Source organism: Triticum aestivum, chromosome 2B, assembly GCF_018294505.1.
Source record: "Triticum aestivum cultivar Chinese Spring chromosome 2B, IWGSC CS RefSeq v2.1, whole genome shotgun sequence".
In the NCBI taxonomy this organism is placed as follows: domain Eukaryota; kingdom Viridiplantae; phylum Streptophyta; class Magnoliopsida; order Poales; family Poaceae; genus Triticum; species Triticum aestivum.
Genome location: NC_057798.1, coordinates 255,304,731 through 255,316,867, shown reverse-complemented (window position 1 = coordinate 255,316,867; position 12,137 = coordinate 255,304,731). Strand labels below are relative to the sequence as shown.

The 12,137-nt window shown below is 42.3% G+C and overlaps 1 protein-coding gene and 1 pseudogene across 1 annotated transcript; both read left to right on the top strand.

The window, feature by feature from the left end:
• The first annotated feature begins 662 nt into the window (after window positions 1–662).
• On the top strand, window positions 663–4,340 carry LOC123044636 (cysteine-rich receptor-like protein kinase 6; annotated as a pseudogene).
• A 1,019-nt stretch (window positions 4,341–5,359) lies between these two features.
• On the top strand, window positions 5,360–9,015 carry LOC123044637 (cysteine-rich receptor-like protein kinase 10). The gene is made up of 7 exons (XM_044467436.1): window positions 5,360–6,332; window positions 7,086–7,205; window positions 7,310–7,491; window positions 7,721–7,934; window positions 8,028–8,265; window positions 8,389–8,542; window positions 8,662–9,015. The coding sequence occupies exons 1-7, from the start codon at window positions 5,552–5,554 to the stop codon at window positions 8,935–8,937; spliced, it is 1,965 nt and encodes a 654-aa protein (XP_044323371.1). The 5' UTR covers window positions 5,360–5,551; the 3' UTR covers window positions 8,938–9,015.
• Window positions 9,016–12,137: the final 3,122 nt, after the last annotated feature.

Here is a 12,137-nt window from a genome sequence, read left to right as displayed (position 1 = left end):
GAGAGCTCCTGGCCGTTGATCATCCAACAGATCCAACGGCCACAAGGGGACCTTGCGCGAACTTGCCAAAAGAAACCCTTGAAGAATCCCATAGTTCCACGCAGGTCCAGATTTTCCAACAATCCAGCGGTTCAAGAGCTCCTGTATCATGGGAGCATGAGAACAGTGTGGGGGCGCGTGATATCCTCGCACGACTCGTGTAGCGATCAACGTGTAAACTGCAGTGCCGTGTTGGAAGTCTAGCTGCAGTCAATACACTCAGCAAAGGGAGGAAAGATCAAAGCAGTTGCCCGTGCATGTTATTTCGCGGCTGTGCCTCCGCAGCCGTCAATCGATTCGCAGACACGTCGTAATCACATGATACCAACAGTTATATGCTCCCATGATATCAATTCAAAAAATTCAAATTTAAACGTCTCAAAAAAATCCGAAAAAAATCATAGATGTTCTCAACATATGTGTCTACAAGCCCTAAAAAAATCAGATCCAAATTCGATATACACATTGAGAAAAAAAAAGACAAATCTGTTGTGAATAGTGTAGATTTTTATACTATTCATGTTTTGTCTTTATTGACACTATTCATGCTGAATTTGTCTTTTTTGTTTCTCATTGCACAATTTGAATTTGGATCTGATTTTTTAGGGCTTATAGACACATATGGTAAGAACATCCATGATTTTTTTTCGGAATTTTTTGACACGCTTAAATTTGAATTTTTCAAATTGGTATCATGGGAGCATATAAGTATTGGTATCATGTGATATTCTCCCCGTAATCACCTATGCAGTTCCACTTCAGTTTCGGTTCTTACCTTGCCCCTGGTGTGTAGTGTGCCGTGTTAATTTACTTCCCTTTTGCGATGATGCTCTCATCGCTCTGTTACATTTTGAATGGATATACGCCAAACTGAATGTCATTTTTCAGTCCCTACCCCGGCCGTGCGATGTTTGTAGCCTTCGTAGTTCTGCTCCTCTCCTTGCCGGCGCCATCGGCCGGTGACCAGCTGCTCTGCGCCGGCGCCAACGGCAAGTACAGCCCAAACAGCACCTACCTGACCAGCCTTAGATCCCTCGCCGATGAACTTACCGCCAGAGCCATGAACTCGCACTCGGCCACTGGCACGGCCGGCACGGGCTCCAACGACAAGGTCTACGGCGCCGTGCTCTGCCGAGGGGACTCCACCGGCGCCGACTGCAGCGGGCGCCTCCGGGAGGCCTTCGGCAGGACCATCGACGCCGACAGCACCGGGGCCGCCGCATGCGCGCTCCACAAGGACGTGGCGCTCTACTCCGAGCTGTACCAGCTTCGCTTCTCCGACGAGGACTTCCTCTCCGCCTCCAGCAACGCGCCGGAGTGGGTCGACGGCACCAACCTGAATCTTGTGCCGGCCGCCGATGCTAGGCAGTTCGACGAGCTGGTCGCCAAGCTAACGAGATCCCTTGCAGAGGCCGCGGCAGCGCAACCGGACAGGTACGCAACGGCCGACGTGCCGTGGTCGTCACGGGAGAGCGAGCGGACCGTGTACGGGCTGGCGCAGTGCATGCAGGACATGCCGCCGGAACGCTGCCGCGCTTGCCTCAACGGAGTCGGCGCTGAGATACGGCGGCGGATAGGTAGCAGCAAGATGGGCGGGGCGATTCATGGTGCGCGGTGCACACTCCGGTACGAGACCGGCACCCAGTTCTTTACGGAGGCTGCCACAGGCAAGTTGTTGCCTATGTTATTCAAAACTCTAATTGAGCATGCCACATATTCAGATCCTTATACTAGCGACCTAAAACGTCTTATACCATATGTTTATGGAGGGAGTACAATTTAGAGAACAAGAGAGAAACTGGGATTTTTTTAAATTCATTTTTGTCTTTAAAAAAATCGAGCGTTGAGAGAGAAACTGAGATTCTTTTTTAATCCATTTTTTCTCAGCACAGGTGCGCACCAGTGTTTGAGTTCTAGACTCGGCTCTATGTACTCCGGAATTTTCTTCTATAAAAATAAACCACCAATCACTAGTCTCATTTTTAAAATCCTTTTCATGAACATCAAGTTTTTCCGCCTTTTTTATCATCGGAGTTGGACTATCAACAATTAGATAAGATCATAAACAGGTTTCATGTGTTTCTGGGTAGCTTAAGAATAAAAAGTAAGACTGCATAGAGTTTTGCTAGATATGATTCTATAATAATGGAACTAACAGAACACGGGTAATGGCACAAAGGTTCAGTTTGCTTAATCAAATTTGGGTACATATACTGGAAGGAAGCAATCATGGAAAGTACATGACTTTACCTATCTGAGTCACCTTCTGACATTTCCCTTCTACCCGCAAAAAAAAAGTACTTATGAAAGAGCTGGAACCTTGAGAAGCTATTAGAAGTATCGTTCATCCCCTACCTGTAAATTATTCTCTTGAAATATTCAGGGCAAAGGAAGGGCCACGCACTCCTGATTATTGCCACAGTGTACTCGCTCTCGGTCGTCTGTACACGTTTGCTTTTCTGTGTCCTATACATCATAAGACGAAGAAAAAGAGGTAAGCAGTTCAATAAATTCCATGCGCTAATGATGATAGTTGCAACTAACTCACTACCAAGTGATCTAATTTCATGTAATAACTGATAACTGATGGAGGGGTGTACATTTAGGGAAGATAAACTCCACGGAGCAGCCCAAGAACATAGATGAAATCCTGAGGCTTTGGTAGATGGAAGATACCGGTTCTGAGTTCTCCTTGTATGATTTCTCACAAATCGCAGATGCTACAGACAACTTCTCACCCGGCAAAATATTAGGACAGGGTGGCTTTGGGCCCGTTTACAAAGTATTTTCCGTTGTATTCATATTTCCTCAATAAAAACATAATTAACACGAACCATTCTAAGTTATGGAGGATCGTTCATGATTTTTGCAGGGAATTTTTCCTGACGGACAAGAAGTAGCGATTAAAAAACTCGCTGCACGGTCAAGACAAGGTCTAGTGGAATTCAAAAATGAGATCCAACTGGTAGCAAAACTTCAGCACAGACACCTTGTTAGGCTGCTGGGTTGTTGCATCCATGACGAAGAGAAGATTCTGATCTATGAATACATGTCAAACAAAAGCTTGGACTACTTCATTTTCGGTAGGTTTTTGGAGTAATTTACTAATGTCCAATTGTATGCCCCCTCTGTAGTACTAAACACTTGGCCGTGTGTCATACTTGCAGATCCAAACAGGAGGACATCATTAAACTGGATGATACGACTTAAAATAGTTGAAGGAATAGCCCAAGGGCTTCTATACCTTCATGAGCATTCACGACTACGTATCATCCATAGGGATCTGAAAGCAAGCAATATTCTGTTAGACTCTGAGTTAAATCCTAAGATTTCTGATTTTGGCATGGCAAGGATATTTCCGTCAGATGCCACTCAAACAAAAACAAGCAGGCTTGTTGGAACATAGTAAGTACAGCACACGAGTAAATTACCAATTAATGTTTCTACCCAAGCATTTTCCTTCTTACTATTGCATGTCATCTTTCCTAGTGGTTACATGGCTCCTGAGTACGCATTTGAGGGCCTCCTTTCGATCAAGTCAGATGTTTTCAGTTTTGGGGTATTGCTTCTTGAGATTATAAGTGGAAAGAGGAGTGCAGGATTTCAGCATTATGGAGAAGGAGAATTTCACAATCTTCTTCAATATGTAAGCAAGTTAATATCTGTAAAATTGGTGCATTCTCGATTTTTCATTTCCATGAATTGTAGGGGTCTTTTCATTCTTTCCCCGTTTTATTAGCTACTATAAGTTTGTGTGCAAATTTAAATACAGATATATAAGGTTACCCCTACCGTCAAATTTATGTAAGGACCGTATTTCCAGGCATGGCAGATGTGGGAAGAAGAAAGATGGCATGAATTCATTGATCAATCAATTGGTGATGAATATGAACCAGGAGACATGATGAAATATCTCAGGTTGGCACTGATGTGTGTCCAAGTAAAAGCAGTAGACCGTCCCACTATGTCTGATATTGTTGCAATGCTTAGCAGTGACGACATCACTGTACCAGAGCCAAGGCAACCAGCTTACTCCTATACCAGAGTAGATGTGTCAGTGAACATCAATTTATCATGCACCAGAAATGATATAACCCTCACCACTACTGATGGTAGATAAATGAGTAATTTATTTCATTTGCAAAGTGTGTGACTACTGGTTTTGGATGTTCTTCTTGTATTGACAAATTAAGTAGACAGGGCACTGTTTGTATTCCATTAGTGACTCAGAACTTCACCCATTTATCCTATTCCTGCATATGTAACAAGATTTTCCATCATAAGCAATATTTACAAGGGACTATGAGAATATTTACATATCTGTTTCGAAACAACATAGCACTGGAACTAGCACAAGACCTGCGAGCTGCTGGGCAGATCAACAAAACCACCAACTATCTACCGTCAGGCCGTCCTTTGAGACATATCTACTGTAGCTTGTAAAATTGATTATGGAGAAGGTATTCTACACTCCCGGTACTCCCAACTCTAGAAATCCCATACTAAAAGTAATGAAAAATTTCAACAAAAATTGGCAATACAGACAAACTTATATATAAATCATATAACAAAAAAAATCAAAACAATGGATTTGAAATACACGTCTAGAAACAAAAATGACAAATATAGCTGTGAATAGCACTAATCCAATTTGGGCCGTGAATTCAGCTCATTAACAATATGAATGCTGGATTCTTCTTTTTTGTTTCTCGAGCTACAGATTAAGTTTTGGTTTGGAACTTTGTGACATAGCAGATACATATAGTATAAGTATTGCAATTCTGCTCATAAGTTTTGGTAATTTTTTGATAGGCCAAAACACTCACGAGCACCAGGAGTATTCCACACCGGGATTACTCCATACATTCTCGTCCGTTCTATGCATGTTAGACATGAAAATGAATTAATGATAAAGTGAAAGTGCAATCTAGAACATATGGTGACCTTGTTTTAGACATGAAGGTACTGTAAAATTGCCTTTACTAAGATGTGAAACTAGGACATGCTACAACAGTGATGATGGTCTCAAAGGCTCGAACTGAATAGAGGTGGTATAGCCCACCGGGGATAGCAACATATTTCCCAACACAAATAGATAGTTTCTCTGTAAAATGTTCATATAATTAATATGCATGAAAGCAGGATTAGAAGGAAAAAAAAACGCAATTTCAGATAACGGGATTGAAAAGTATGACAGCACCTGTGTGTGTAAATAAAGTCCAATGCTTACACTTGGACCAAATTGGAGGTCAAGCCCCTGTCCAGTAGGCATGTTTCTCTGCCCTACTTTGCAGGATATGGTGACCATCATCATCAGTCATCCTGTCAATTCAAAGAGAAATGTCTAACTTAGACCAGTCTGGTCCCAAAGGTCATTTTCATAAGAACCTTCAACATGTTTACCTCTTGTACACAAAGAGAAGATGTTATTTGCCACTCATTCATTACAGCTTCATGAGTACTTCTGCAACGCAGATAGATCAAAGGCCATTTTCTGAAGTAAACGAGGAGGATGCCACTATTATCTCTCTTAGTTCTCTTCCTCTCCTCGGCTTCGTCAGAAGGTCAGGCTCTCTGCAGCGACAATAATGGCGGCATGTACATGCCAAACAGCACCTACAAATCCAACCTTGTATCCCTCGCTGAACTACTGTTTGCCAAAGCCACAGAGGATCACTCAGCTACTGGCACGGCTGGCATAGGACCAGACAAGGTCTATGGTGCAGTGCTTTGTCGGGGTGATTCTGACGGCTCCGACTGTCGGAAGCACCTAACCAGGGCCCTTGATGAAGCAATCAACAGCAAAGCTGGCAACTCTTACTCCCTCCAGAGTAACAACGTGACCTACTACTACGACCAATACCAGGCACAGATAAGCTTCTCCGACCAGGACTTCCTTTCCAACTTCAGTGACATGCCCGGGTGCACCGTGAATACTAACCTGAATTCTGTGACGGCCACTGTAGTAACCGAGCGTTATGAAGACCTTGTCACCAAGCTGCTGCATGCGCTTGCTGATGTTGTGGTGAGCCGAGCAGAAAAATATGCAGTCGGCAAAGTGTGGTTTGAGGAGACAGGACAGACGGTGTATGGGCTGGCGCAGTGCATACGGGATATGCCATATGAGCGTTGCGTGGCATGCCTGGATCGCATAATCTCTGGCAGGCAGAATAAGATCATTTCTGGCCAGATGGGGGCAGCATTTCTTGGGGTGTGGTGCACATTGCGTTATGAGACGGACACACAGTTCTTTACTGATACCAAGATGCGGTCGCTCGATGCGCTCCCAAGAAGTATGTTTTCTTGAATGGTTCCATTAATTGCATAACATATTTATTGGCTTCTTTTGACCATTCCAGTAGAACAGAAGTAAATAACTTAGTCTTAAGTATTTTCATTAGTAATTTCGACTTTGAGCCTCATTATCTTATCCTAAGAGGGCATAGATTTGAAACAAGGGGGTGTTTGCAAGTTTCTTTTCCTAGAATTAGGGGGGAAAAACTTACCAAAGATGTGCTAAATTAAATGGCTAGAAACCAAAATACCTATTCCACTTCAACTGTTTCAGATAGTAATTGACAACTCCTTTAGCCTCCAATTTGCCTTTTTACAGCCAATTTGTTTCAAAGATCAGTCTTCTCCACCCTAGACATGATGCTGGGAGACAAGCTTGGCAATAAATATGAAAAGTCGAAAACTACTCCCTCCGTTCCTAAATATAAATGTTTGTAGGCATTTCACTATGGACTACATACGGAGCAAAATGAGTGAATCTACACTCTAAAATGCATCTATATACATCCATATGTGGTTCATAGTGGAATCTCTACAAAGACTTATATTTAGGAACGGAGGAAGTATGTCTTAAAACTCATATTCTTCAGTTTCAAGAGTAAAGACACTTTAACCTGTAGTTGGAAGTGTTCCTTCAGTTATGATGAATGGTACTAGTCATATCAAAGACATAGCGTATCAACAATGCAGCACATAACTCGCCATTGGTTTATCAAAATAGATTTTCATTGGAATTTTATGTGAATGTACAGGTAAAACACACTTTTTTCGATGGAACAATGCAGTCTTGGTTGGCGTTGGAGGTTTCATACTAGTAATATCAATTTCTTGCTTGGTTTTTCATATCTGGGTCAAAACACAACGACGAAGAGGTATGTATTCTCATCAATTCACCACTGCATAAGATAATATTTGTCACTCTTTATTTTTCTAAGTACATATATGAATAGCATAACATTTCATTATTATGTTTCAGAACAAACAATATTTAAACTAGGACAGCTGTATTTGTCAATACAAATTGCAATAAATCTTTGGAGGATGGGAGGAGCCAACCCAGAATTTTCACTTTATGATTTCTCCAAGATAAAAGAAGCTACAAATAACTTCTCAATTGGTAACAAACTGGGACAAGGTGGCTTTGGTCCTGTATATAAGGTGATTGTGTTGTGTACTGGCATCCTAAATGCTATCTTACTCAAAATCCAAAGTAAACATTCACTTGCTTGACTGCTTTTGTTTGAATACCATATTTCGTAGTGAGTTGAATTACTTATAGTCACCCATGAAAAAGATATGTGTTCTGCAACTATGCACAATTTAACTTTTCCCAAAACATGATACACTGTATACATTTATTAACTTGTTTTCCTTTTCTCAATCTCAGGGCCGATTAAGAAATGGACACAAAATAGCAGTCAAGAGACTGGAAACATCTTCTTTGCAAGGTTTACTGGAATTCCAAAACGAAATTCAACTTATAGCAAAGGTTCAACACAAAAATCTCGTTAAACTGCTGGGATGTTGCACTCAAGGAGATCGAGAAAAGATGCTTGTATATGAATACATGGAAAACAAAAGCCTAGACTACTTCATCTTTGGTAGCCTTTCTAGTTTTGATGTGCCAGAAGCCTAGAGCACAGTATTATTTATAATTTGGCGATGCGTTTCGATTTATTATATATGTTCTGCAGATACCATTAAAGGAAGGCGATTAAACTGGTCAAAACGTTTGCGCATAATTGATGGGACAGCTCAAGGTCTTCTTTATCTTCACAACTACTCACGAATATGCATTGTTCATAGGGATTTGAAAGCAAGTAACATTCTCTTGGATAGTGTCATGAATCCAAAAATATCTGATTTCGGAGTGGCCAGAATATTCTGCTCAAATATGGCAGAGTCAAATACCACCAGAATAGTGGGAACACAGTAAGAACATAAAAGCATGTTCACTTTTAGTAAATATCAAATGTGTCCGCTTCTTTTGGAAGGAATGAAAATGCATTGAAGCATCCTATGAACTTAATCTTGAATTTCTACCTTTTGCATTAGTGGCTATATACCTCCGGAGTATGCTTTTGAGGGGGTTTGCTCGATCAAGACAGATGTATTTAGCTTTGGCGTATTGATTCTGGAAATAATAAGTGGAAAGAGGACAGCCCAGTTCTATCGATACAATGGGAAACTATACAATCTCATTGCATATGTGAGTGAAGTTACCCTAGACCCCAATTTGCACTTCTATGCATACCAATTTTCATTTTACAATGTAGTGTGTATATTGTTTGTTTCAATATTGATAAAATCACAATATTTTGACAACAGGCCTGGCAACTTTGGATAGATGGAAAATGGAGTGAGATGGCTTATTGTCCAGCAGAGAACGAAAATCAAGAGATAGAGAGGTGCGTTCATGTGGCACTTTTATGTGTTCAAGAAAGTGCAGAGGATCGACCAACTATGGAGCATGTTGTCACAATGCTAAACACCAAGAGCATGAGCTTACCTCCACCTAAGCAACCAGCTTACTTCCATGTAAATCCGAGTGAGCAAGAAGTTTCATCATGCAACATTACTATAAGCATCACATTAGAGAGATAACACCACATAGTCATCAGCGCTGAGAAAGATGCTAGTTGCATTGATTAAGTTTATTTGCCTCCAGATGAAAATATTTGCATTAATAATTTACTATAGTGATGCCGATGTGCTTGATGTTTATGCACATCTTTCTGTCCTATTTTGTCACCCAAACAATATTATACATTTTTTCAACATGCAAAATTTATCGCTTTCTTCTTCTTTATTTGCATTAATGCATAAACAGAGCTCATGCTTTTCCCCGTCAGAAAAAAGAAGAAGCGTGTTGAAGATATATATCACCAGTTGCAAGATAACTGAAAGAACGAAAACAGAAATGGTAACATTTTGTTATGTTGTCCAGTGACACATTCCTACCATAAAGTACATACGTACAACAATAGAGGTGAAGTGATACTTGGCAAATGACAAAGGACTCTGACAAAATTAAGAGTACTAATTCAAACGAAACCTATATGCTCTTGGAAGAACAGTAATTGCTAACGTTGCAATCTCAGTTGCCAATTCAAGTACGCCAGCAAAATGAAATTACTAATACTACAGAGCTGACAAGGAACTCGGGATAACCGCAAAGCTGTTTCCCCGGCACTCCAAGCATAAAGGACCACATTTTCTCCCATTATTCTACCGAATCGGCGATTCATATGAAGAGCAGATAACAGTATGCAGCATCCCTATTAAGCGAATTTAAAAGTGGAATTGCGATGCCGATTCTACATAGGGAAACTAGATCGGTTATAGAGTTGTAGAGACGAATCTGGGCTCCCGTTTGCTCAGGTAAGCGAAGTTAGGTCGCCCGGGAAAGGCTAGCTGAGACTTGTCGGTCCGCACGCTGCAGCCCTCGCCGTCACCAGTAGGGTGCTCCGCCGGCGCAAGTGCGTCTATCATCGGGAAGGAGCCTGCGGCGCTCCGGTGGGCTGGAACGCAGGGTCGCCCCCCGTTGGGCCAAAATCGCTGTTTTATCCTTTTGGTCAAAGGTTTGCTCCCACTTTAAAATTTTAGTTTTTTTTTTACCGCTCAACATCAAAAGCAAGATGATTTTTTTTGTCATCTACTAGTGTGGGCTCTTTGGCGGTAGGGTCATGGTCAACCTCTACTCATCTCTTTAGACTAAGCTAACGTAACCACTACGGTAATCGATGATAGCGACATACCTTACCATTGGGGCTTCAGCGATAGACTCCTGAAAGATAAGTGGTGGGGGCGCACCAACCCATCCATTACCGAAAAAGGCTTTCGCCCCGCTTTATATATAAAGCAATGACCGACCACAGCTCAGATACAAACGCATGCCACCACAACACACGCACACACCCAAGGCTAGATACATAGGCGCTGAGCGCGGCAACACTACCCCTAGTACTACAAGAGCAACCGGAGTCCTCAACCATGGACACGCCAAAGCGAAGAGAAGAAGCCGCATATGACGAACCATGTGCTCCAAGGCGGCGCCTTCAAGAAGGTTACGACACTAGAGGGCCGTCACCGCCCGACCCGAGGGCCAGAGTTTCCCTTGAAGCAACACGACAGGCAGTGAGAGCCGCAACGACGCCTTCAAGAAGGGAGCGAGCTTCGCCGCCGGCAGTCCGTCCGAAGACAGAACAGGTTTCCAACCCATCCATTCAGCCCCCAATCTTCTTCCTTTTCTCATAGCCAAACATTGCCCACCTCTCTCTCTCTCTCTCTCTCACACACACACACACACACACAAATTGGTGCTATTTGTTCGGTGAATCGGATGTTTCATCCTTTGAGGTGGCCTCTGCCATCCCTCACCATTTTGATTGGTTGGAATCATCTTATTTTATAGCATTGTTCATTTTTAAGCAAACTAGTTTTGGTGATTTCTCTCAAATCCATTGCAAAAATGGTGGAATGTAGGGTGGTATGAGTTTTATGATGTGCAGTAGGCATTTTGCTCATGGTTTATAGCAAGAACTAAGGGTAGGGCTAGGGTATATGTTAAGTAATGCCACATAACGATCAACCTGATAAGGCTTAAGTCTCCGTGCTTATCATGCTGGTCCATAGATCGATTTGTCAGAATACACAGTATCGATGTAATACCAAACACAATGCTTCATTCTATTACATTGAAATGACCAGAAATAACATAATTAATTACAACTCTAAGTGAAGTATTCTGTTACCAAATATACTACGTATCAATAGTTCAATGCAGTGGAAAGTATAAACAAATCTTGATAGAGCTCCAACTATGCCACGTGCGAGGTATGTCGAGTGAAGGTGTGTAACCCTATGTAAGGTCATGCTTCAACATAATCACCTGCAAATATGATACATTGCAGCCACTAGGTGTTGAGTATCATAGTATAAAAAATCATGCCTTTGATCAAAACCGTGGGAACAACTATGAAGATGTAAGAAATCAAGCACAACAGATAAGAGGTGTTTGTGAAGACATGCAGATTGCCGCAACCAGGTTAAACCTATATGCCCTTTAAGATCCGGTTTAGTAGAAGTTTCCCGTACCTTTCCCCAAGGTTGTGCACCATGATAGAGAGCCAAACAAGTTATTGTTATCAGATTAAATTCCAATTATTGTTGTGGCTGGGGATAGGAGAAAAACTATGTAGATCGACATTCTTGGGTATGTTAATCCCATCGTGTGGCTCGAAGCTAGGGAATGGGTTGGGATCACCCATGAGAAGGTTGGTGAATGACAGATTAGATGCAGTGTTTGTGTGTGAGAAATGAGGTGGGGGGCATTTATTGTAAAAAATCAACAATTTTCAGACCATTTAACCCCTCCAAATTTCAAATTTGAAGTTTAAAAGGGCAAACGTTGCTAAAAAGGCCAAGCAACCCTAAAAAGGCTAACTTGGGCTACATACCTCATGTGCCGGGCACGGCCCTGTTCCCGTTCGCATGCCATGCGCTGGGGATGCCCCTCCTGGCCACCAGTCTCTCTCACATGCCTCACATGTCGGGCATGACCCCTTTGCCCCCCTCCTCGCTCGTGTGCCACGCCAGCCTGGGCTATGGTGGCTCGCGAATAAGGCTTGGTTTCGAGGATCGACCTGGTTCCATGGTAGGCCGAAGGTCGACATGACCCTTTTTATTTGTATGTAGTGTTGGGCCCATGCCAGGCCCAAAATCCATGCCCACCGGCTAGCCCGTGAGGCAAGACCCATAATGCGAGGTTTGTGCTCTAACATGTGAATGGGATAAAAAAATGA